The sequence below is a fragment of the Triturus cristatus genome, chromosome 4_1 (genome assembly GCF_964204655.1).
Source record: "Triturus cristatus chromosome 4_1, aTriCri1.1, whole genome shotgun sequence".
Taxonomy (NCBI): domain Eukaryota; kingdom Metazoa; phylum Chordata; class Amphibia; order Caudata; family Salamandridae; genus Triturus; species Triturus cristatus.
This window is the reverse complement of record NC_140585.1, coordinates 483,961,939-483,989,687: the sequence shown is the minus strand read 5'-3', so window position 1 is coordinate 483,989,687 and position 27,749 is coordinate 483,961,939. Positions and strand designations below refer to the sequence as shown.

The 27,749-nt window shown below is 43.3% G+C and overlaps 1 protein-coding gene across 17 annotated transcripts in view; it reads right to left on the bottom strand.

Annotated features, from left to right (window-relative positions):
• PLEKHA5 (pleckstrin homology domain containing A5) overlaps positions 1-27,749 on the bottom strand; it is a 1,155,627-nt gene that overhangs the window by 417,519 nt on the left and 710,359 nt on the right. For 16 of the 17 annotated variants that reach the window (XM_085652691.1, XM_085652692.1, XM_085652698.1 and 13 more), the window contains one exon: positions 8,417-8,532. In XM_085652691.1, the coding sequence (XP_085508817.1) occupies positions 8,417-8,532 (116 nt within the window). Of the gene's footprint in view, positions 1-8,416; positions 8,576-27,749 lie in introns of all 17 variants that reach the window. The other variant, XM_085652709.1, reaches the window with a different exon arrangement.

Here is a 27,749-nt window from a genome sequence, read left to right as displayed (position 1 = left end):
GGCAAAGAAGTGTGTTTTATCACTTGCCACCACCCGCAGGCGCGCCGGGAAGAGCAGTGAATATTTCAGGTTGTGCTGCCGGAGACGCTTCTTCACTGCCATAAATGAAAACCTTTGCCTCTGCACCTAGATAGTATAGTCCGGGAAGAACATTATTTTATGATTGTCTATTTGAATATCTTGCAGCTTCCTGGTTTCCTGTAGGATAGTATCTCGATCTCGGTAGTTGAGAAGTCGGAGGAGCATGGGCCGCGGGTTTGAGCCCGTGGGAAGGGGGTCTTGCAGGGACCCTGTGCGCGCGTTCTATGACAAAGTGAGGCGAGAGGGTTCCTTCCGGTAGCAAGTCTCCAAGTCAATTTTCCATGTGTAGGGTCTGCTCCCTTCCTTCCCAGCGTTCCGGCACACCTACTATGCGCACGTTTTTTCTTAACGCCCGTCCCTCTGCGTCCTCGGCCCTGTCTTCCAGAAACTCCACTCGGTTGAGCAAGTCCTTTACATGTTTGTCTGTCTGGGTCACCTGCGGTTTGATATCTTCAAGGGTGGTTTCCAGACCGGAAGTGCGGTCCGTTAACTACCGGTGATCTGCACGGTGAGTGAGGTCGATGGCCACCATGTCCATCTTGGATTCCAGGGAGGAGCGAATTTGATTGAGGGTTTCTTCCATTCGTTCCATTGCAGCGAGCACCACATCTAATTTGTTCGCAGTTTGATCCACGAGGCTGTGTTTTGCCATTTTGTCTGTTTTAGTCTTGGGTGGCAACTGCGGGGCCTGCGTCACTCCCGTTCCACGCCCGGGTACCACCCGACATTAGTCGTCGACATCGCACTCCTGTGCCGCTCTGCGTATGGTAATGTCTTGAGACGATGTCCCAGGGCATGCACTTCACAGCGGGGGCCAGAGCGACGTCTGTAGGTTGCTAGCAGCAGCAGCAACTGTCTCATAGGCCGAGGCTTTTGGCGGCAGGGGACCTCCTCTGTGCACAGGTGCCACCAAAGCGACGCTGTTATCATTCACAACTCAAAGTCATGTGGGTTGCTTGAGGTGGCGGCCTTGTTGTTCGTCTCGAGGGGGGGGTAGGGGGGGGGGGTAGATCTCTCCCACGTCTGTGACGCAATTATCCATGGGTGCCAGCAAAGTTCACCTCCTAGCACCACCCAGGTGACTTGCACAGTGTCACGTGAGCACAGCACGCCAGTGCAGAAATGTCCCCTCGCAGCAGATCTTTGATTGCTAAATCAGCTGTGTGCGTCTCTGCGCTAGTACAGATCCCAGGATGTCTTATACCTGACAGGCGTCTGTATCACTGTGTGGCGGCAGCTCAGAAGGGCTCACAACCGCCATCACTCTCGGGCGCCAGACGGGACAGGCACCTCCAGTCACCGCCACGCAGCTCTCATAGGGGCACAAGCAGTTTGTTCCTCTCCTCGTAGCCACAAGAATGGTTTAAAGTATCTGCATCATAGTTATCAGTACCTGAGGCAACATCGTCCTTGAGGGTGTTGACAGTCCAAGAACAAAGCTGCTGGTCGTAACAAGCCACTCTGGGTTCACTCCATTGGATCGTGCCTGAGAGTCAATTGTGGTATCAGCAATCAGGGCAGCTTCAATGCCCAACACTTTCCACCAGTGCCAGCGCTGGCCAGCAGCTCAACCGGGGGACTCGCTCGCGGTAACCAACTTCAGGCGGGTCAGCGGAAGCCCCATTCACATCTCAGTACACGGCTGCGGGAGGCATTCAGGAGAGCGGCAACCAAACACAGCCCTCCTGTTGCGGGGTCTGCTCCGCTGCAGAATAAATGCGTGGGCAGTGCAGGCAATTCAGGTGGCAGTCACGATCCTGAAATCGTCCCTCGCGCCACAGCAGCCGACAACAGGGGCACCCCGCAGGGAAAAGGCAGGACCGGCCCGGCATGGGCTCCAGTCGCGTTGAGCCGTCCGCTGGTGCGCTGCTCATAGGCTGCGACGTAAACAGCCTCCGGTGTCCACCGCCGTCAAGGGTACAAAAAGCACAGTCACGCTGTGAGGGCAACGGCAATGCAAGCAATCCGGGCAACGTCGCCCTGTACGGGTCGCTCCCACCCGGCTCAGCAGATAACAACCGACCTGAGGGCGTCAATTGGCGAAAGCAGGTAGGCGACCAGGCGGGGGTTTCAAATGCGGCTCGTCGCCCATCAACTAATAATTCGGCAGCTAGGTTTGAGCCACGGCCCGATTCCATACCGATAACAATGCTTCGCCATCTTGCGTGGCCTTGTGGGTGGAGCCAATCCCCGGGCTCGCTTAGTTTGTTCCTGCCATAGGGGTTGGGCACCGGGCAGGTCGCTCAGGCAAAGTCAGCGGAGCGAGGCCTGGGAAGGACAAAAACAGCATCGGGGGCCCCGGCCATGTTCCTGATGAGGTGGCGCCCGGTGAGGACCGCCTCCGGTGCCCACAAGCGGAGTGTAAGGCCTGTTTGGGGGAGCCTCCGGCAGAGCTCTACCCGGACACGTCTTCCTCTATCTCAGTCGTAGCCACGCCCCCCTTTAGTTCCAGGTACCATGAGCTGAGTTTGATGTACTGATCACGGGATACTTCCTGGATGGTACCAGCCGAACATCTTTTTGATTTTTGCTTGACTGGGAAGGAACATGCCCTTATGCACTATGCAGAGAGATTTAAACAATGCGTTTTCTGATAAGGAGTCGATGTAAGGCCTCTAATCCCCTGGTAGCTGACTAATGCATAGGGATATCAATGATCACTCTGGCCTGTGTATTTTGCACCAACTGGAGTTTGTGAGGGTGCTCATATTAGCATTCAAATATAGCAAATTGCAGTAATCTAGTCTAGACATGACTAGGGCAAGAGCGACTTGCCGACGTGCTGCCTGCTGAATGAGTGTGAAGATTTTCCTGAGCACCCTTAAAATCCAGAAGCAGGTAGCCACCGTGCGATTAGCCTGGGCCTTGAGATTAAGTTCCAAATCTAGAAGAACTCGGAGGCTTTTGGCATTCTTCACTGGATTAGGACATGTGCCTAGAGTGTCTGGCCACCAGCTGTTATTCCAGTTGGATAGCCCTGTGCCAAAGAGCAGCACCTCTGTTTTTTCCCCCCAGTTAGTTTTAAAAAGTTTTGGGCCATCCATTCTGCTACTGCTGACATGCATAATGAGAAATTATCTGCTGTAGAGAGCAAGTTCTTGGGGATTGACACAATAACCTGTGTATCATTCGCATATGAGAGTACCTCCAGCCCAAATGCCAGAATATTGGCCGCCAAAGGGGCCACAAAGATTAAAGGGCGTGGGGCTCAACGATGAGCCCAGAGGCACACCGCATGGCAGAGAGAAAACCTCTGAATGGAAGTGTTGTAGTTTCACTCTTTGTGTACGATCCAAAAGGAAAGAGGACAGAAGGGCTAAAGCTTGACGAGTGATACCCCGGGTCTTGAAGACGATCCATCATCAGCAGAGGCGAGATGGTATCAAGTGCAGCTGATAGATCGAGGAGTATCAATGCTACACCCTGTCTTTCATCCACTAGACACATAATGCAGTCTGTGGCTGAAATCAGCGCAGTTTCTGTCCCATGATGTTTCCTGTACCCGAACTGAGAATTATCCAGTCCGCCCTACTGTTCCACAAATTCCATCAGGTGGATATTGAGATGTTTTTTCTAATATCTTTGCTGGACAGGGAAGCAGTGAGATAGGACGATAGTTTTTGCAGTCCATGTTGTCCAAGTTATTTTTCTTTAAGAGGGGCCTGATGATTTCCTTCTCCATCTCTGGGGTTAATATCTAGATATGATCACCTGGTTCATTAAATTGGAAAAGGGTTGGGCTATGGTACTTCCTGCCAGGTGGATAACTGAAGGTGGTCAGACTTCAAGGGGGGGCCCTGAATTCGTATTAAGTAGGTATTGTTCCACCAACTTAGGAGTGAGGGGTGGAAAGGCAGACAATGAGTTGGTGTCCTGTTCTGTTTGAGCAAAGGCCTTCAGAGAAGCTGGATGCAGCCTTCTGGTAGGGGTTGGCTGCATGGGTGAATTAGGATCTGCTTTGAATCCTTTATAGATGTTTAAAATCTTATATTGAAAGATATTTTTTAGCGGGTAGCAAAATAGTTGTGAGCCCTCAGGTTCTCCAGTACTCGGTGGGTTAGAGATTTGTTGCACTACCCTAAAGAGCTCTCTGGCAGACGTGGCACTTACAATTTTTTTAGTGCAGTACTTCGATTTTTCCGCTGTCAGGGCTATTTTATATTCTTTTATATAATTTCTATAGCTGATTTCTTCTTGCTCATCCTGTTTTTTTAGGTCTTGCAGACCTAGCGCTGGAGCATGCATGAGCTCCCCGCTCTGCGAGGCTTATTGTAATCGATACCATTTGTGTAGTGTTCTTGTAGCCACGCCCATCTGTTTGATTGGCTGGCGTCATCGTTTATGCCAAACGCTGGCTCGTAATTGGAAATCTTTCTTCTTTGTTACCGCCATGTCGCCTTTTTCGCTGGCATATCCGGACTGGGTCAGGTACTGGGGGCGTTATACTGTCTCCTTTGTTTAGTAGTGTAAGCACTTTTTTCCGCATTAGGGGCTTTGGAAATGGCGGCGCGTGTTTATTTTTGCATCGCGCTTTCACTTAAAGTGAAAGCGTGATGCAACTATGAAAACGCATAAACAAGCATTTGCAATGCAATAGGTCTCGCATTTATGCGAGTTTGGGCTATTGGCACTGCCTTTTATTTATGTTTTGGTTTTCAAAACATAAATAAAAGGCATTGTCATTTACAATGCCAGTAGCTTAAACTCGTGTAAATGCGAGACCTATTGCATTGCAAATACTTGTCCTCCATATGGTCTCCTATCAACCCGTTTCAGTGTTCTTAGTCTGTAATTGTACCAGGTGGCTTATGGCGAAAGTCTTTTTCGAGCAGATACCCTGAGGCGGGCTTTATTATTGGCTGCCAAGTTAAGCCACTCTGCTCCCTTATCAATGTCTTCTGAGATTTTGAAGGTTGTCTAAGGTTTTGGACAGGTCTTCCTCAATTACCCCCTTCCAATTTCTTGACTTGATCGTAGTTTGGAGGGATTGTCTACTGCTGAGGACAAGGATTTAAGAGAAAAAGCTTTAACGCTATGATCCGTCCTGCTAAGCGGGGTAACCGATTAAGAAGACAGCCTAATATCATTAGTAAAAATGCAGTCTAAAGTATGGCCTGCTTTATGAGTAGGGGCAGCTACTATATGCATCATTCCCATACTCGAAAGGGCTCCTATAAGTGATATTGAGTCTTGGTGGTTGGTTTCCTCAAGATGGAAATTAAAATCAATCAATCAGGAAATTGTAAGCGCGCTACTCACCCGTGAGGGTCTCAAGGCGCTGAGGGGGGGTCCGCAAATCTGTTTAGCCGAACAGCCAGGTCTTGAGGGTCTTCCTGAAGGTGTTCAGGGAGGGGGCGCGTCTGAAGTCTGCCGGTAGCTCATTCGAGGTCTTGTCTGCAATGTGAGAGAAGGATCTTCTGCCTGCTCTGACTCTGTGGATGCGTGGGGTTTCGGCCAGTGGGAGGTTGGGAGAACGGAGGTTTCTTTTGGGTACGTGGAAGTTGATTCTGTCGTTGAGGTATTTGGGTCCGTTGTTGTGTATGCATTTGTAGGCTTGAGTGAAGATTTTGAAAGTGACTCTTCTCCACGGGGAGCCATTGGAGAAAATGTCTGACCATAATGGTCAAACATTTGTTGGCTAAAAAAGGTTCATTTAGGTATTTTATCTTTTACAAAAGAGAGTCTAGATCCTGAGGTTCTGTATATCAGCAGACCATACAGACCCCCAAATGAACAAGTAGCTGATAGGATAAGTTTAAAATCGAGGGCTCCACATGTTTATGAATCAAATACGGATTCCAGTAAGCATCTAAAATGGTATTTTAACACAATGGCCAGTCCCCCACCCGGCCGAGTGGGCCTGTCCACACTCATGATTGAGTAGTTTGTCGGAATGGCGTCTACTAAATAGAGACCAGATGCATCATTTGTCCAGGATTCAGTGATGAAGACCCAATCAGGGTCCCATGATGCTAGAAAAATAGCAAACTCCAATTTGTGCTTTATGAGTGAACGTGCATTTATGAGTAATCCATTACGCTTATTCTCTAGGGCCTGGCCAGTATGTCTTTTGGATTGGTCAGGTGTTGGTGTCTTTTGTATCTTGCCCTCCTCTTTGTTATTAATCCTGATGGTCCTTTGATAATAATTCATATGAAAGCCACATGAGGTGCAGCCATATAGCTGCGACTCAAAGGTCCACGAAGGGAAATCGCCTGCAGTAAGGGGCTTTCCACCTACATGGTATCTGCAATAATGTTTCTCATTGTTCATTCCCCGCCCTGAGAAACAGGGGGTCGGGCACCTGGGCTCATAAAGCTAAGTTGGAACATTGACCTGGGTCTGGCTCGGCTCTCACCATAAATTCTCTGGCTTGCCCACCTCTATCTGCCAGGAATATCTGTCTACTGCTTGAACTACTCAAATATTTCTGCTTTTCATAAATACATACAGGGCGAAGAGACCCCCATGAACCATATAATAAGTAGCAGTATCATCACTGTAAACCTTCATACTATTCACTGGCCAATAATGTACACTGCTAAAGCCCATTATCCTCACCAAAATGGCTCCAGGTACAGTGTACATAAGATAGGGTGTTATGCCTACTATGCCTGTGCATAACTTATAGCAATGGAGGCAATATCAAAGACTGATCCAGATGGAGGAAAGGCTCCGTAATTCCAACAAGGAAGTACAAGTCCATACATTGAAACTTGGAGGCCATGCCTCGGGCCTTATCCGTGTCCAACAGAATCAAGATAATCGCTCTCCAATGCACGTGTGCGCCGTTAGAAACATCTACTGCAGATTTATATGCTTTGTGTTGTCCTTAAGAAGACAAAGCTACACTATTATACTTTGAAAATCCATGTTATTTACCACAAGACGCAAGCATTTTGCCAATATTTAATCCCTATGTAAAAAAGAAGATGGAATAATAGAAACCATATCAAATCAATGGGTTTGTTTTTTAGGGGTAAAACAACCACAACAATATTATATAATGAGGAGGGACCTCATACTCAGTTGTGATATATACAATTACTTTCAAAGTAAGTAGAAAGCTTTAATAAAATTCACTAGGGGAGAGTCTTACCATGGTACTTTGCCCCCTTCAGGCTATTAAGGACAGTGATCATTTATGCCAGAAACAAAGGGCCAGCTAGCGATTCTGTTCTTTTCTTCCATTAATTTACACAGGAAGAACCCATTCATACGAGTTACCTCACCTACTGTGGGAATCTATATTTTCTGCACGACTCTGTAAATATAAAACTGCTGAAATGTCTACACAATCTGCTTGGGCAGCAGTACTAATTTGTCAGTAACATCAAACACCACACTTGCGATTTAAGGCAAACTCCAGACAATGGTTCGTCTGTTCTCAGCAATCTCCATTGCCAGAGTCATTATAACCCCCTCAGATGAATTCATTTATGAATGAAATGTAAGTGGCTGAGAGTAAATGAAGCCTCAAAAGTTACCTTGGGCTACCTGCTGATAGATTAAGGTCTCAAGTGTCAATACCTGTGGCCCAAGCTTTGTGCAGAAGCATGGCTTCACTGCACTATATGCTTTTTTTTTTGGGAGGAGGCAAAGCCCAGTACAGGCCTATTGAGGAAAGCGTTTAAGATGGTCTATCCCAAGACATATTTGGAGTTTCAGTCCGATGGTGAGGCTCATACAACGCGCACATCTATTAATACGAACAATAAATCATTTAAGAGGTTTCTGTCAAAACAATATCCTTTCTATCCTAGTTGTCAACAGCGGGGCAGCACTCTAAAATCCCATGAGATAAGGGCATGATCAGATACAACTACAGAGAACTGATGAATTTCTCTAACCCCCGCACCGTAAGGCGATGAAAACTCTTACATATAATGACATCTTTTTATTCGTGCTTGTTTACGATGATAATTAAGTGTTCTATTAATACACATCGAAAGTCAACAACTTAATAAGTAACTCTTACTGATGCACATTTTTACAGCTCAACATGCCTTAACAAGTTAATGGAACAACGAGGAACAACAAGATGCAGATCCAAGACAGAAAACGTTATCACACAGCTACAGTGCCAATATGTCGTGCAAAACCAGAGTATTTTTAGAGGTGCAAATTGAAACCTTGCAATCTCGAACTGCAAGAACAGACATGGCAAGTCAGGAGATGCAACACAAAGTTAACCAGATTTTTCTTTTTTGAAAAAATGATCACATCCATAAAATTGCAGCTTGTCATAGATAAAATGAAGAACAATATCTCATTAGAAACATCTGTGGCCTCTGTAAACAAGTTTTAAGTCCTTGGACTGGTAAGGTGAATTTACCGTTTCACAGGTTCTGTCTGCACAAGGGCGGCATCTGTCATAGCCTTCATCCAGAGCTCCATTTCCTTCACAGTATCCGTGCAAAAGTAGTAAGTCCTCATATTTGGATGGGTTGCCTGATCAAAAATAACGGGGTAATTTTAACAGTTCCGCATGTTTCTGTAAAAGAGGAAAAAAGAGGGGGAGAAGTTTGTTTTTTTGTGTTTTTTAAAAACTTTTTATTAACTACTGAAGCAGAATATAACTTTTTCTTACGTATGATAGTCCACTCACTTCACAGTTTTTCAACTTGATTTGCTAGAATCATGTTGAGGGTGACTAAAACAATACTTCGTCAGCTACTGAAATGCTATTACGATGCACAGAACGGGGACATTTGCAGATGCAATAATTCAAAATTCACTCTTAAATCACACAAGTGCCTCATCATTTTTAAAGTTTTTCTCTGTGTGCATGTTCAGCTATGCATGTAATAGCTGTCGAAATAGCAACCACCACAAACCAATGAGCTGAAAAAGCAGACTCCGTATATGCTTACAAAAGCAAACAAAGATACATTGGGAACATGATCCTCCTGCAGGGATCCCACGAGGCCTAGGGGCAGTTGTTTATTTGTTTAAATGGGGTAAGTTCTGTAGTGTCTTGTGATATTTTATGACGGACCCCTTTTAGCTCCTAATGGACTCGGTAGAGCAGTTACATAGGTGTCGGAGCGCGATGCCATAAATACTTCTTTTAAAATGTTGAGTTTGCAGTTACATATAGCAGAATAAAGACGTGCAATACTAAGCTTCGTGTGGCATAGTCACTGGCTGGTACCCAAGCTGGGAAGATGGCTACAAGTGGTGGCGAGATAGGGGATAAGTAACCTAAAGAATGACCTGCCGTGGTCGAAGCAAACTGCTTGTGAGTGCCATGTGTCACACTAAGAACTGAATTGACACTTCATGCATGTGGAGTCAAAGCTCAACTCCAGCTGCTGTAAAGCAAGTGAAGACAACTGAAGTGAATTTACACGTTCATGATCGAGAATCTGCTGGTCAAGTCATATATAAAGGTACCATGCTGCCACGCAAGATAAAGTTGTAAATTATACTGAGCAATACTGCAAAAGGTTATTAAGTACTGATACAGGAAGTAGCGCGGGCTGACAGAATAAGTGAGAAAGTAGTACATTTTCATCGCACTTATCAGAGACTCCATAAGCGGAGCTTTACGACCTCAGTACCGGGTGAGGAGACCCAAGAAGAAGCAAAAGAGGTGCGATTACTGAGCTGTCCAATACCTTAAGTGGCCAACCGCCAAAGCTGCCAGGTGATGGCTTGGAACAACTCCAGAGGTCTCGAGCAAGTGAAGGGCTCCAGTGGAGACTGGAGAGAAGGTCACTCTTTCCCCTATTGTCCATGAAGAATGAGGCTGGCCCAATGCAAGGCCTCAGCAATAGAACGAGTGATGCAGACTCAAATGATCAGCCGACAGGGGCAGAAAGAGCACAACCCTCAAGGTCAGCCACTCCCATAACAAGTTACCATGTTGCTGCCTGTTTTAAACCACCACCACCTTTCGATACCGCCAAAACGCATAATTTTGGCGATAGATGGTCTGTGTGGATAGAGAACTTTGATGATTTCATTGATGCACTTGAAGAGACTGATAAAAAGATAATCAAATAACTCAAAAATCTTGTTGGTGATGGGGTGAAAGAAGTTACACATTAATGAAAATACTGCGCACTGATGGAGAAATTACATATTGTCAGATTAAAGAAACGCTGAATCTCAAATTCAATCCAGTACCAAATGTGGATACGAAAATCATTTTCAGTCAAGAATGCCAAAAAGGTGGTGGAAATACTGTGGCGAGACTTGATACGCTCATCAAGCTCTGCAAGTTCAATGAATTTAATGATGAGGAAGCTATGCGACTTAGAGGTATTGATGGATGCAAAAATGCTGAAAGAAACTCTTAGTCTGGAGCGAGCATTGATGGCTGGAATAGCTGAGGAGCATGCTGAAAGACAAGCCACTTACATGGATGCTAGAGGTGCCCAGAGTAAATCAATCATGAGAATAAAAAGTAAACCAAAGCAAAAGACTGAATGATACAAAGTGTTGTCTATAAGTAAAAAGAATTTATGTTTTAGATGTGGATTTTCGTTCCCACACAAAGGTAAATGTCCCGCCATTAGACAGATATGTAATGGCTGTGAGAAAGAGAACCATTCTGTGACTATTTGTAAAGCGAAGAAAAAGCAAGAGCGTCACGGTGCAAGGACAAAATAGCGACCAGTCCAGAGGCAACGTTCGACGTGACCCCACAAGGCTGAGCACTGACATCACTTAGCGAAGTCAAATGTGATATAAATCGTCAAACTGTCTGCCTCAGTATTAAGTGAAAGTGAAAAAAAAAAGTTGCGCCATGTCACTGTTCATCTCAGAGAAACGTGTGCATATCGGACTGGCTGCATGTGAGGAAAAATGTCAGGCAAAGAAGAGTCTACATGCCAAAGTACCAAAGTCATAAAACACTGTCCGAAAATTACATTGAAAATAAATGACTGCTCGATATCTTTTATCATTGACAGTGGTGCACTGATAAAAAATAATGCCTGAAGAGAATGAATTGTCTCCATTGCCTTGACCTACGCCATTGAAAACCAAAGTGTATACTTGGGCTGCATCGACGCACATAAAAAGTGAAGGTTCATTTGTAGCAACCCTTAAACACAAGAAAAAGACGGTGTAAGCACCCATCAATTTGCTTAAGGGTACAGTGGCAAGTGCCTGTCTGCTCAGTTTCAGTACCGCCTCTGATATGGGACTGATTTCTGTGAATTATAATATGAAGGCTCAACCCAAAATAGTAAGCCAATTTCCCTCATTGTCTTATGGTTTGGGAAAGCTAAACACTATGAAAGTAAAGTTAAACATTAATGAAGAAGTCGGTCTTGTTCCTCAAAGACAGATGAGTTACTATTCATTTATAAGAAGCTGTTGAAAAAGAACTTGAATCATTACTTAAGCATGACACTATTGAGCGTTCAACTGGTCCAATGACATGCGCTTCTCCCATAGTGGTAGTGCCCAAAATGGACAAATGCGTTGATATGAGCCAAGCAAACAAGGCAAATGGACGAGAACGACATCCAAGTCCACATACTGCTGACATAACGCAATTAAATGGTGCAAAGGTTTTCTCTCACCTTGATTTAAATAAAGGATATCATTAGATGGAACTCGAAGGAGATTGCAGGTATATTACAACCTTTTCTACACAGATCTGTTTCAATATCAAAGACTCCGTTTTGGTGTGTCATTAGCTCCAGAACTTTTCAAAGACGTCATTCGACATGTCATACAGCCTGTTGTGAAAGCATCCGGATATAGCGTTGACATATTGATTTTCGGAACTACACAGAAATATATAGCTTACCGACAGATGCAGGCCTGACTTCTGTGGCCATATCTTTGCTGATGGGGGTATGACATCTTATCCTGCTAAAGTACAAGTGCTGTAAATGCGGATGCCCCACAACATGTTTCTATGATATGTTAATTTCGTAGCATCTTTTCAAGAAAATCAAACAAGCCATTGAAAGCTCTACTGAATTGGCCCTATTTAATCCAAAGTTTCATACAAGGTTGTTGTTGGCACAGCCCCAATGGGTTAGGCACTATCCTGGCAAAGCACAGCACACACCCCTATGCTCAAAGGCATATTGTGACATATGCCATTAGAAGTTTGTCCCAAACAGAATGTGCTTAATCTCAACCAGAGAAAGAAAGTTTGGCTGTGGATGGGCTTGTGAACATTTCCATGTATTCCTGTATAGAAAGCCTTTTATGCTGGTAACGGATCACTAAGCTTTATGGATTACCTTTGGAAATCCAAGAGCCAAGATGTCTCCTCGTATTGAATGGTTGGGACTCTGAATACAGGAGTATGATTGCGCCACTTTATATTGTCCAGGAAAGGTTCAAAACCCTGCTGACTAATTTTCCAGAGTGCCTATACAACATCCATGTACTCCGTCCAAGACGGGAGAAGCCTACAGTAATTTCATTCTAAAGTAAAATACGCCAGCTGCCATATCCTTAGCCCAGATCATCACTGCCACGAACCATGATAGTGACATGCTGAATTTGAAAGATATAATTACAAATCAGTTGTGGAATCGACACGCTCAACATCTCACCAGTGATGGTGAATAGCAAAAGTACAAAAAATGTTAAATATGTACTGTCTATAACTTAGGAAGGAGTTATACTGTGAGGGCAGAGGATCCTAATTCCAGGGAGCTTAAGCATAATTGAAATTTGGTTTCCATATTTAGATGAGTGTTGAAAAGGAACTCAAGGCCTGTCACCTATGTAACTGCCTCTCTACAAACATTACTCAATATACTCTTGCCACGTCAGAACTCCCTAAGCATGCGTGGAAGAGAATAGCCACTGATTTCTTCGGTCCACTCGACAATGGACATGATCGGATGAGTAACCTCAACTTCCATTATTAGAGAATCTCTTATCGTCAACTCAGGAGCGATTAATTGAGAGACCTGATGGCATTTTTGCAAAATCGGGCATTCCAGCAATATTTAAGTTTGATAATGGCAAGCCGTTCAACAGTCGAGAATTCAAAGATTTTCAGGAGCATCTGAGTGTAAAGTGTAGAGTGTAAAGTGTAGAGTGTAAAGTGTAGAGTGTAAAGTGTAGAGTGTAAAGCACCACCTTTGTGGCCACGGGCCAACGTACTTGAGCGTTTTATGAGTACTCTAAGGAAAGCAATACAGCATGCAACTTTTGAATGGCTCAATATGCAAAATGTTTTGAATCCCACCGTACAAGTCTACCATTGAACACCTTACTCAACCACAGGCAAAAGTCCTGCAACTCTGATGTTCGAGAGAGCAATGACAACCAAGTTAACCTCAATGGACCAACAAAAGAGAAGGAAGTGAGAATACAACTCAAATGAAAGACTTGGCTAATAAAGAAGAGATGAAAGCCTATATTGACAAGATGCAACATGCAAAGAACACTGAGTTTAGGACAAGAGATCTAGTGATCGCCTGCCAACTGCGAAGGAGAAAATCTGATTCTCCATATTATGTTGCACCTTTCCACGTTGTGTCCGCCAAAGTACATATGGTGACTGCCCAGTGTCCTGGAAAGTCTATTACCCAAGACTATTCTCACTTTCGGCAATTGATTCATTTGTCTACTGATCAAGATGGTGAATGAAATACTGAATCTGAAAACATCCGGTCAAATAAGTAAAGCACCAAGAAGGTTGATTGAGATAGATATATATATATTCCCAACTCATATTGCGGGACAGAACGCGTTACGGCATAGCGCCTTTTTCCACTATAAGTGGGAACGCAGTAAACAATGCATTTTAATAAACAAATAAACATAGAAACAAGACAGCAATTTTGACCGATGCTTGCTCTCCTGGCAATAGCATGGAAAAGGGACTAACATATTGTTGCATCTCTCAACGCCATCTTGCAATGAACATAATGTTTTTTAGAAGCCTACCAAATAAATTATATACAACTGTTTTTAAATTGATACAATCAATACATGATTCAGCTCTGTATAAGCACTCACTATAATTCATCATTGTAATATGAAAGGAAACTTATTGCAAAATATATGTATATACATATTTACATATCTAGAATCACTGCATGATTAAGCTCTGTACGAGCATTTGCTGGATCCCACCATTTTTGCTGGAGAACAGATATTCTATGAGTCATGAGCATTCGTTGCAACAACATTAGATAAAAAAGACACCAAATCTCAATCAATGTGAGAAGGCCTGTTGGTCTTATCATGGCATCCTCGTATATAGTTGTGATTCTCTGCTCATTTTTCAATTTGAACCAATAAAATTCCGGGAACTTTTTATGCAGAAAAATCTCATCCTAGTATCTAAATGTAGAACATGTTAATTGAATAAAATTGATCATAGACCAGCTTTTAGTTCAGGGATTGTGCAGTGATAAAACTGAGAAACAGAAAGGGGATACACGGACAGTCAGCATAACAAACTCAAACATATTTACGCCCTGAATGGGCAATTCGAAGCACTCAACATGGTCAAAGTCTTAGACAAGCGTAGTTATTTCACTGGTAATATTGTGCTAGGAAGATAATCCTGTATCCATAATTGTACCTTTGTTTAAAATTGATAAATTCCTACAACAATTCACAGATTACAACCGACAACTCAATAACAGGGAATCATCAAGTACTGTAAACAGTAAATTGTAACCTATCCTAAGTGGATTGCTAGCTCCTCTTCTCTATTCAATCCCAAGGGGGCTTTTGTCTGCAAATCAACTATATATCGTGACTCCAGCCTACGCAATTTCAGCTCTCTATTGCCTCCCCGTTTATGTGCAGGTACATGATCTATACAATAGTACCTCAAAAGTTTTCTGTCACTCTGATGGAACTGAGCGAAATGCCTCGCCACGGGGTACGCAAAATCATGTTTGTCTGTGGCTCGAGCATGTTCCAAGATTCTGCGTTTGGCCGGATGAATCGTACTCCCTATGTAGTTCTTATACAAGGGCAGACTAAACAATAGATACAGTAGGGAGTAGTACAGGTCATAAATGTATTGATGGTTCCAGACTGTTTTCTTCCAGGGATTTCATATGTGAGGGTTTTCGAGCTGTTTTTGCAAGCTTTGGACTTAGAACATGGATAAAATCCTGTGAGGTTGCCTATTCACGGGTTCTGTGTGATCCTTACAAAGTGACTTCGAACCATGGTACCCTTGAGGGACCGGCAACGTCTATAGGTGATTTGAGGATGTGCCAATTTCGTGAGATAATTGACCTAACATCACTAGAGTCACTCGAGAAAGTAGTGATAAATCTCGGTGTTTAAATTTGATCAGTTATCTGTTGTTTTATATCTTTGAAAAGAGTATGCCTTGAAATCCTCTCAACCCTACTCAAGGTCTTCTGTAATAGTGCTAGTGAATATCCCCTCACGATAAATCTATCTATGGCCTCCTCAGCTGCTTTCTGAAAGTCATTTTTTCTGGTGCAATTCCTTTCAAGTCTAAGCAATTCCCCATAGGGGATGCTATTTTTTAAAGATTTTGGATGGTTGCTATGGGCCTCCAAAATTGAGTTCCCTGCTCTAGTTTTTCTAAAAAGCGATGAGCAGATTGCCCCATCTTGTATGAAAACTTTTAAATCAAGAAAGTCCACCTCAGTTGAACTGATGTGTTCACTGAAGTGGAGGTTTACTGTGTTGTTTAGTTCATCAATGTATGCTTCAGCCTGAGTGCGGGAACCTTTCCAGAGAATAAAAAGGTTGTCAATGTACCTATACCAGCCTACTACAGACGAGACCCAGCAGTTGTTCCCCTCGGCCCATGCCACCTGCTTCTCCCACCATCCCACGAACAAGTTTGCGTAACTGGGGGCGAAGCAGGTGCCTATTGCCGTGCCCTTGATCTGTCTGTAGTGTTGTTTCTGGAAAAGAAAAATGTTGGTTAAGCAGAAAGTTAGAAACTCTATCAACATTTCATTGTGTTGGGTATATTTCAAGAATCTATCCTTGAAAAAGTATCAAACTGCTCGGACACCGTTATCATGACTTAAGCAAGTATATAAACTTGTAACGTCCAATACCATTATTAACATATCTGATTCCCATGGTAAATTGGAAATGGCTCTAATAAAATCTTTTGTATCGCGAATATACAATGGTAATGGTTTCACAAATTCTGCAAGGAAAAAGTCAATGTACTGCGACAGATTCTGTTAGACAACCCTTGGAAGATATGATCGGACGACCAGAGGGCTTTTTAGGGTCCTTATGTATTTTTGGAAGATGATAGAATGTAGCAATTACCGGGTGTGGACATGTCAAGAACTTGAATTCAATTCAATTTATAAGCTTTTATTCGGTCAGATAAATCGACCATATAAGCGATACATCCATAAAACAATCTAGTAAAGACAATAAAATCTATGAACAGTGGGGATAACATTTAAGAATATAAGAAATCAAGTGCAAGAATACAAAGAATCAAAAGTGCAAATACATGATTCACCAAAATCTCATGACATATTGCTTGGGCATAAACAGACCTAATTCAAAGTGCAAATGCAATAAACCAGGAATAGCATACAGACAATTATCAAATGATCAAAGATTTCCTAGTGCTAATAGCTTTCATCAAAAAAGTAGCTAAGTAAAAACACAATTGCGGGTCATCTAATCTAAAAAGCAGCTCCATGGCATTTTTAAAAAATCTGATATTATAATATAAAAAGAAAGGTTTTAAATAAAGTTTCCTAAGATAGGTATAAAAATGACAAAAAAGTAGCATGTGGGAGCAGCTTTGTTGTGATACTCCATCACATGGGCAAGGGTGATCAGAGCTCCCCCACCGGCCCCCCCGTTGGCGGCGTGGGTGGGAGCTACGCGCAAATGGGCGGCGGCGGAGGAGGAGACACTACGGGAGGAGGAGGTGAAAGGGACCCGCAAGCATCCTATCTCAATGGAATGGGCCATGTTATTGTACCAGTTTGGGCAACTCTCCCCAGGGGCGGACCCACCAGACGATGCATCTACACAACTAATCCAGGGCACACAGTTACAGGCCCTACCCCCCTGATTCCGTAGACACCCAACCACGCGAGCTCTTGACAAGCCTTAGCTTCAGGCACACTATTGCACTTCTCGGTCGCACCGACTAGGATAGGCAAACATAAGTATCAGCGATGCCTCACCATCACGACGCTACATTCCCTCGCCAGTGTAGTTGGACATATTCCTCCATATCCATTCCCTAGTTTATGCCTATGTTAAACCCCAGTTCCTTTGCCATATATGGAACCCGAGATCGCAGGATCTAAACGTAAGGATAACTGTATGCATTATTTATGCTTCCTGGTGACGAATCATCAATCAGTACAGTTGTTAAACACCATTACAGGATGTATGATCGGATACGCTCACCTGAAGAATATGAATGATGTACAATGTATGAAATATGAAAATGGCAATAAAAAATAAGTTTAAAAAAAAGGGTGATCAGAGCTCCCTTTTGTAACAGGAAAATTGACAAGATGGTGTATAGTACCTAGTCTTAACCGTGCTAACACAAAATGATGTGACGCTCTGGTTACAAATGACAGATAGCTTTGAAAGCCCTTTTTAAGATCCATTTGCAAGTACAAGACAAAGGTAGATTGAGACTTGATGGCTAGAGATCTTGCCTCTAACTTGTTAGCCATCATGACCGTTTTTATCTCAATTTTGTCAATAGAGACTGAACACATTGGGTCCGATCGAATATCACAATTGAATAAGAGTTTAAACCAATTGATATTATAATCAAGCCAGGGTATTTTTAGACAGTTATCCAGCCTAAGACAATCCCGTATTATAGATTGCGTAAACAGTGTTTCTTCTTTTGACCAGATGGATCTCCAAAGGAGGAGGGGACGAGTCAAAGCCAAGTCTGAGATATATTTTATGCCCACCTCCCTATGAATCAATTCAGTAGAGGCAGATGAAGGAGCACACAGTAGACGTTTTAAAAAGGAATTTTCAACTTGCTGTAATTTGTTTCCTTGACAGTGGCCCCAAACACCTGCCCCGTACAAGGCTGCCGAAACGCAACGTAGCTCATAAATAACCAGCATATCGCGGATACGTCGGTTACCTAGTTTTGCAGCAAATCTAAAGATGCCGTTAATGTTTCTCGACATCTTGGTGCAAGCATTTTCCTGTTCCGGGCCCCATGACCGATTACCTGCAAATGTAATACCCAAGTAACTGAAGGTTTTAACTGTTTGAACCTTAGAGCCTTCAATAACATAGGTGCTGGATGTTATAGGGTTCCTGCCACATGCCATTACAAAAGTCTTGGATTTGTTGATTAAAAGTTTCCTTTTGGCAATAAAAGCAGTAAAATTATCCATGAGACGTTGTAATCCTATGGGGGTACGGGATAATAAAACCGCGTCATCCGCATATAATAAGATTGGGACGGGTGAACCATCGACCCTGGGAGCATCCGACTCAAACAACTTCAGGGCTGCGTCTGCTACGTTAATGAACAGTGAAAAAAGCAGTGGAGCCAGCACGCAGCCCTGGCGGATGCCTCTTTTAACTTTGAAGAAGGGAGTGTATTCGCCTAAGGGTCCGAATCGCACCTTGCTAGACAGAGTACTATATAATCTCGCCAGCAGATAGATTATCTCCTTAGGTGCGCCCATGTCTAGCAATAATGGCCACAAAATTGAATGGTCTACCAGGTCGAAGGCGCTGCTAAGGTCAGCGAAACACAAATAAAGACTCCCTTCCCTGGCTAGGGTATATTTTCCAATCAAAAGGTCTAGGTTGACACACTGTTCTAGTGTGCCAACTCCCTTTCTAAATCCATATTGTACTGGAGTAAGAACTTCCTTCTCCTGGACCCATGCTTCTAATCTTGATAACATAACCCTACTCTGAATCTTAATGGACGAGTCGAGCAGGGATATTGGACGGTAATTACTAACGTCAGTTTTAACTCCCTTCTTGTGTATGGGAATTATAATGGATTGTCCCCATGATAAAGGAAGTTGGGTCTCTATGGCAATATTAAAAACTCTTGTTAAAAGGGGTGACCATAGAGCTGGTTCATTTTTATAAAAATCAATAGGAACCCCATCGGGTCCTGGTGCCTTACCCCCTTTGCTACTTAAAATACCATCAATGACCTCATTTAAACTAATTGATAAAGGAATAATAGGCCATTCATCTGAGGGCTGGTTAAAAAAAGGTAGGTGATATAACTGTATTGGCTGGATTAAAAATATTAGAAAAATGAGTTATCCAGTCATTACAGTTGATATGGGAATTAATTTCAGGGATATGGTCGTCCTTCAAAAAAGTGCTATTGATGGTTTCCCAGAACAATTTACTATTTTTGGTGTCAGCTGCCAAACTTAAATCTTCCCAGGCTTTTTCTTGGAGTTCCATTTTCCTCGTTTTTAAGGCTATAACATATTCAGCCATTTTCAAGGCCATTGTGCATCTAGTATCAAACCAACCAGCCTTGGGATTATTATTAATACGAACAGGTTTCGTCAAAAGCTTCTCCACTGTGTTATTTATCTTATTAAAATTCTCTAACATTGATGTGGAATCGCCTCGTCCCCTGAACAGACTTCAATTTCATTCCTATATTGGGTCACAACATCAAACAGAATTTCGCCTGGATTCACACCAGCCCATTTTATCCTGACACCATTTGGTCTGGTAGGGATAATAGCTGTACTTTGGGGTATATTAGGAAAATGTTTGGGTCCCCAACACAATAAGTACACAGAGATGCTATTATGATCGCTAGTGGGTTGTTCCGTAATCCACGGTGGGTAAAATGAATGTTCACTATGACAGGAAATTATAATATGGTCGATTATAGACATAGCATTTCTACCTGTAAAAGTAGAGCATTTCTTATTATATTTGTCAGTGTCACAATATAACAATTCAAGATCCAATTTGGCCATAACACCATTTAAAGCCATACCATAGTCACAGTGAGGAAAATGCATATAATGGTCATCAAATTCAGGTTCACCTCTCCGGGGACCACAGACTTTGGTTGTAGAAAAAGGACATATTTGAACATTAAAATCGCCCACCCAAGTAATGACAATTGACTTCCTGATAGTGCTGGTCAGCTTCTCAAGTTCTCTTTCCAGATCGTTAATGATTAAACTACGAAGAGGACTAAAAACATTATTATAGAAGTTGATCAGGATGACATCTTTACCTATAGAGGAGGCTAACCACAAAATCTGGGCATGAATACCCACATTAATACATGTTTTGATTTTACATTTATTTAAGGTGGTTGAAATCAGGATCAAAAGGCCTCCTTTGGCTCTACCGGAAGATGAAGCCTGGGCCGGGAGCCAATATGATGAGAAACCCTCTACATAGATAGGATCAATACACCATGTCTCTTGGAGGCAGATGATATCATGTTTGGCCGATATAAAATCTGCCCATGATGGCGTTCCTTTTTTCCTATTAAAACCTGCAATATTCCAAGTAGTGACCAGGTACCCTATATCCGTATTCTTAGTGTCAGGTAGCTGAAGGGGTTCACCATGTCCCGCCTCTTTACTAATAATAATATGTACTGGAGGCATACATTCGCCTGTGAATGGACATGTAGTATTGGTCATTAAACTTGAATCCCTGCGTCAGTCATTGCTATCCAAATTACCCAACACCTGGTACTTGTTGGATACCGGGACAGAGAAGCCAGAAACAAAGGGATACAAAGGAGGGGTCAGCTGATGTCCTTTTCTAGGGGGACTCACGTGCTCATTACCGGATGTTCCCAATAAATGTCTGTAAAAATACCCAAGGGGGAGGAGGGTGTTATTAAATTCCCGAGGGGACGGAAGTGGCGCATTGTTTAATGAATTAAACGCCCACCTCGGGGACCTAAAATTAATGATTATGCAGTCGCCTGCAAAGCATTTTCTAGAAGAACCTATCCACCCTACTCTTCGTGTTGTCAGGATTTGATTAATACCTCCTATTGGGTAATCACAATTGTTGGTTAGCCAAAATACTACTTTGTTTAGGAGGGACTCATGATCTTCTAACTGTCCGGGTTTGAGTTTAGGTACGTTGGCCAAAATAGCGACATATGCGCTACATTGAGGGGGCAGATTTACAGTTCGGGTCCTTTCTCCTTCCTCACAAACAGGCCTTCCCAAGTCGGATGGTTTTACAAAATTACGGGGAATATGTTTGTCCGGCTTAGTCACCATTCCATCCTTCTGAGATGGAACGTTATTGGGAGAGTTATCCAATACCAAAATTCTTTCATTACCTTTATTACTCTCATGCAAGTTAGAGGGCTGCTCCTTTAAATTGTCAAAAGGTTCCCTATCCTGTAGTGTGAGCAAATTATTTGTGCCCAGTACAGCAACTGTCCGATTAGTTCTACTTGCGTCCTTTATAAGTTTGGTATTAATTTTCTCCAGTGCTCCAGTAATTTTATGGATTTCCCTGGCCAAGATATCCAATTTGTCATAAAGAGGCCTTAATAACTCTGTCATTTTATCCGATAAAATGGCCAATGTTAAAGGCTCGGGTGTAGAATTTATTCTTTTCGGGTGGTCATTTAACAGGCCTGGTTTTACAGCCCGACTGTTCTTATTAGCCTTTTTTGGTTTAGGATCAGCTTGTAAGTTTCCCCGTTCCACCAAGTTTTTACTACGTCCCCTGGTTTTTCCCATCGGGAGGGGCTCTCGGGAGGGATTGAATTATGGGGCGATGATATTCGAGAACAAACCCCACTTCTCAATCTAGTATCAGTGATGTCCGTGACTGGCTCCCCTATGACCAGAGAATTGTTAGTTGTCATATTGATCTCTGTCTCAGTCTCCCTAAAAGGACTACAGAGTGTTTCAGCCTCGTTTCCTTGATTAACCCCCATATGGTTGGAGCCTAAAGACACACGTCTCTCAGTCCGGTTAATTTCTTCTGAAAGGACATTAACTGCCTTGACCAAAAACGAATCGATCGTACTACATGATCGAGCGCTAGGGGGTTTAACTACTTTTCTCCTGGCCATAATAATATTACCGGGGAGACTATATGGTATCCGAAAGCAATAAAGGAAAACACAATCCCTTTAAGTACAATACAATTTCAGAATAGAAATATTTGATCGACCACACTAATATTATATATACATAGAATTAAGTATAATTGTAAAAGAACCTAGAAGATACAAATACAGAGCAGGAGGGGTCCTCAAATAAAGTGTCACGTGCTAGCGAAAGTACAGTACTGGGGTACAATAAGCATCCAAGATGTAAACTGCAAATGCAAGGTAAGTTCAGCCCAGGATAAAATGACGGGGGAATCCTGAAGTAAGGTGTCACGTGCTAGCGAACGTACAGTACTGGGGTACGATGAGCATCCAAGATGTAAAGTGCAAATGCAAGGTAAGTTGGCCCGGTATGCAAAAAGACAGTTAGGTAAAGTGTCACGTGCTAGCAAAAATTATAATACTAGGATGCAACAAACATCCAAAATATAAGGTGCAGGTACATAGTCGATATAGCCCGAGATAGGGTGAATCACAAAAGTAAAGGAAAAAAAGTGACTGGTAATTTAAAATAACCCCACTGGATCAAACGAACAATGAACCAAATCCTGGAAAATAACTGTCAGGAAAGGCAGCTATGGTCAAAGACTGGAGAATGTTCCTATTCCAGGCAATGAGGAAATCGTATATGGAAGGTAACAATTCCCTCGTATATCACAGTATGCACAAGGCTATTTCAGTCAAGTACGTACCCTTATGGAGCCTGTAGCGTAGATATCCATAGGGCAAGTAGCAAATGTTGGGGGGGATGGCCCTGCCCTGGCTCCGACGGGCAAGGACGGGCCCGCGCGCGTCCTGCGCTGCGGAGGCTGTGCTGGGATTTAAAGCACCTCCGGGCGCTCTTGGCCGCGTCGCGGCAGGCGACCGGCTGGGGCGTCTGGGGGATGTAGTTTCCTTGTTGTCCACACGACGGCGGGAAGGCTGTACGGCCTCTCTCCCCCCTGCCTCCGGTGATAATGTTGCTGCCGATGAAGATTCCCGCGCTGCGGGAGGCTGTGCTGGGATTTAAAGCACCTCCGGGCGCTCTTGGCCGCGTCGCGGCAGGCGACCGGCTGGGGCGTCTGGGGGATGTAGTTTCCTTGTTGTCCACACGACAGCGCAAAGGCTGTACGGCCTCTCTCCCCCCTGCCTCCGGTGATAATGTTGCTGCCGATGAAGATTCCCGCGCTGCGGGAGGCTGTGCTGGGATTTAAAGCACCTCCGGGCGCTCTTGGCCGCGACGCGGCAGGCGACCGGCTGGGGCTTCTGGGGGATGTAGTTTCCTTGTTGTCCACACGACGGCGGGAAGGCTGTACGGCCTCTCTCCCCCCTGCCTCCGGTGATAATGTTGCTGCCGATGAAGATTCCCGCGCTGCGGGAGGCTGTGCTGGGATTTAAAGCACCTCCGGGCGCTCTTGGCCGCGTCGCGGCAGGCGACCGGCTGGGGCGTCTGGGGGATGTAGTTTCCTTGTTGTCCACACGACGGCGGGAAGGCTGTACGGCCTCTCTCCCCCCTGCCTCCGGTGATAATGTTGCTGCCGATGAAGATTCCCCTTGAATTCATCAATGCTCATCATTGCCTTGTCCAACCATTTCTGTATAAGCAGGTGATAATCTTGAATGCTATTGTTGTACTCATCTTTGGTAATTTTTACATAACAGGTCTCATCGGATTACTGTCTCAATGCTTCCTTGCAGTGGTATTCTGCAGTCATAAGGACGATATTACCTCCTTTATCAGATGGTTTGCAAACAATTTCTGGGTCTTTCTCAATGTTCGCTAATGCTTTTTTCTGATCTATTCTGAGATTAGTTCTCCTGTCATCCATTTTTCCAAATTTTTGTTGTCGTAATTTTACTAGGACTTTTTTAGTGACTGTTTCCTCAAATACATCAATGGTGTCAAAACTTATTGGTGGTATAAAAGTCGATTTAGGCTTAAAACTTGTTTTTACAGTTCTCTGGGTAATGCCTAGACCTTCGATGGCAGAGATAGAGACAGTGTCTTTCTCATTACCTTCTCGGACCATTTGACTGTCACAGGCTTGTAGTGTTTCAAGGTCATCCCCAGTTGGGACATGCATGGATGGATTTGCCATAGTTTTAGTGTGTTCACTCGTTCCTTGTCCCTGTAGTTCTCTTATTTTAAAGAACTTCTGGAGTTTTAATTTCCTTGTAAAAAGGTACAGATCTATCCGTACTTGTGTGTACTCTAAGCCTTGGGTTGGGCAGAATGTCAGTCCTTTCTTTAAAACCGTTTCCTCTGTTTTGGTCAATCTTTTGGGTGTCAGATTTATTTTCGTCAAATCCTCTAGAGAGATCACTTTCTTGTTCCTCTCTTGCTCCTTGTTTGTGAGGCTATGCCTTGGTTTCCACCTGTTGCTCCCCCCCCCTCCCCCCGTCTCATTTTTCTAGATTTCTCTGTCGTATTTGTTGATTTGTAAAAAACGTAATTTTTTTTTTATTTAACAGCGGGGGGATTTAGTGTCTTGCAATATTTTATGACAGAACCAATTTTGCTCCTAACGGACTCTGTAGAGTTGTAATGTACAATGCTCTGAAAAATGTTCAGTTCGCAGTCACACGCAACACAATAAAGACATGTAATACTAAGCTGTGTGTGTGGCGTGGTCATTGGAGGGTACCCAGGCTGAGAAGATGCTACAAGTTTTGCCCCCATGTCAATGAGGCTGACCCCCCCCACTCCCCCCGGGGGCATACATTTTTTGCTCAGCATGGCCAATGGGTCAGTGCAATTGAGCCTTTGGCTAACTAAAGTGCGACTGATGACATTCAATGTCTATCATAAGGGCTTCCAGCTATACGTCTTCATCCATTGTCACGTCACTGCTACACCTGTTCATTAATTACAGAGTCATTCACATTTGTATTCACTTTTATAAAAGGCCCACTACAGCGTACAGTATCAGGCAATGGGTCAGCCTACTTCATGTCATTGTCTAACTGAACTGTGATAGCATTTGAGGTTTATTTTAGGAGCTTACATCTACCCATCTGGATCCACAAGGGTGTCATTTACATATGTCTATGGCGCACTATGGCATACATTATGTAGCAATGCGTCATCCATTGGATAACTTCACAGTGAGTGATGGTTTTCTGCTCTTTCACAAGAGAACAAAATGGTGACATGCCTTCATTTTAAGTTCAAAAGAGCCCAGATCTAGTTCAGACAGCTACATTTTCCATTGTCAAGGAGAAGAATGCATCCGAACTAGCAGGAAGTTTTTTTGGCTTTTTAGGAAATCTTTAATCATTAAAATACTGAAATAGGATTCCTGAGAAGGTTTTTTTGCAGTATGCAAATAAAGGAAAATTGAACGGCAAAATAAGTCAAGTAAATAAACTGGCTTGGCACAATCTTGGGTCCACTTGTTTTTTTTGGACACCAGTTGAGAACCTCTTCTGCTTAACAGAGTAAAAAAAGACATTTGTAAGGGGTTCTGTTTCCTTTAAGATTATCACACGGTCCTCTGTGAAATCTAGTTGGCTGTACTGAAAGTGCTCTGTTGCCAGGCAGTAAATCTCAGCATTGGTAGGCCAGGGAGCATGATCTAGTCCAGCATTATGGAGAGGAGATCTAAGCCTGCCCAAAAGATTCATGTGGGGTCAAAAGGACAGTCATAAGAGATCTGGGTTTTTTCATCATCTTGCATATTTTCAGATTTAATATTCCTTTGGCAGGAGAAGGCAGAGAGAAAAAGTAAGGAGAAATTGTCTTGACTAGCCTATGAAAAGGAAATCCCTTTCAAGTGGTGCTCCAAATAGTTAGATTCATAATCTTGGCATTTTGTGTTTTATTAGTCAGAAAACATATCAACGTCCAAGACTTAAAGTCTATGTGGACTACTTTACCATTTACCACCCACTTCTGCTCTTCTAAAAGGAGTCTGCTGAGCTTTTTTCTCTTTGGAGTTATGAAGACAAGGGGAGAGGGAATTGGCAAAGGGGGTTAACTCCTGTGATGTAAATGTTCCATGTTAGAGCCAGTGCCAGATTATCTGAGCCTCTCTCTGCACGGTACTGGACCTCCCTGCTTGCTGAATTAATGTAGTATGGTGCTCCTGTCTGTCAGTTCCAAGATGGTATCAGAGAGGTTTTTCTTTTTTCTTTAGAAATAGGAGCATGTTTATTTGATAGTTCAAGGCCAACTTAAATGCCTTATTTTTAGCTAGGTCCTCAAAAACATAGGTGGAATATTGGGTTTTTGACAGTTTTGCGTATTGGCTGGCAATCACTAATTTGTTTTTTTCTCTGTCCCACTGGGAGGAGAGGCTCAGACTCTGCAGTTATTACTCCTATTGTAGCATTTAATGTACACTTTCTCAAAATCTTGCCTTTTCACTGGAGCCACAGTCCTCAGGGTTTCTTACTCTGGACTTCACCTCTAGTATCTTGATATTTACATGTCTATTCATGGAGTTTCCAGAAAACATGAAAATACGAAATCTTTCTGTGGTGAGAGAGGTAAGCGGCAACCAGGAACACAATCTAAAAGAAATAATTACCAGAAAACCTGGATATTCTCCCCCTTGCATTTACAATATGGCCTGAAGTTGCCACCCCTCTATCCTTTTAAGCAGTTACTGAGAAAACGGATACTAGAGTTCCAAAAGAGTGCAGCCATAATGATCTACAATGGCAGAAGAACTGGGCAGGAGCAAAATGGTGGCAATGTCTGCCAAATATTGTTTCCCTTTGAGTTCATTCAAAAATCAGGTTTCTTTGGTGGTGCAAACAAAGCTTTTCAACCTTTTTCGACATCCAAATGTTGAATTTCTCTGATAGAATTAAGAATTTAATTTTAAACCTTACTTTTTACATTTTCTTATAATGCCTCTTCTTGGCTGGAACAATAGAGTATAGTATTAGGACCTGGATAATAGGGAGTTGTCTTGTCTTGCTTGAGAAATTGGTTATAAAGATTCAAATATGATCAATGGTTGCAAGGAAACAGGTACGGCATTGTGGTGAAGATGTTGGATGCTCTGTTCATCTTCTTGTTAAAACAATGCACATTCTCCACAGGTGAAATGAAAAAAAGTGCGTATCCCAGCCCGTGGTGTACCTACCATCCCTACCTCTATACTAAGTAGACTCACTATATGCTTTTTTCATGCAACAGACCTGGGTTTCCTAAAAGAAAACTATGTGTGTACAGTGATCACCTGTAGAAAGATCTTGACAGAGAGAGCTGTCTCACGCTCTTTTGTAGGACATTTCGCTTTCTGCCTATTGGGTCTGTGCTGCTTCACCCCAAGTCTCTCATTCATCATGGTTTCCTGTGGCATCTGCATTCCTTGAAGATCTGCTGCGGACTCAGGAGTGGGAAGCCTTAGGTTTGAGAGCTGGGGAGCTTGAAACACATCCTCTTAGACAGGAACAAGCAGGAGATCCTCAGCTGAAGACTCTCCCAGATCTAGAAGATGTGAGTTGCTAATTGTTAAGCTGCTGTCCACCCAAGTGCAGGCAGAGTATATGCTTGTTGTTGAGAGCAGTGGCAGCAGTCCCCCGATTTAAAGTGAGGTCCTCAATGTTGAAAAGGATTGAGATGGTTAAGGGTACCTCTATGTCAAACATGCTTTGATGATGAACGACTAATGGCATGGCATCTCAAATGCAGGTGTTTGTTCAAAGCAAGAATAAATATTTATGTATA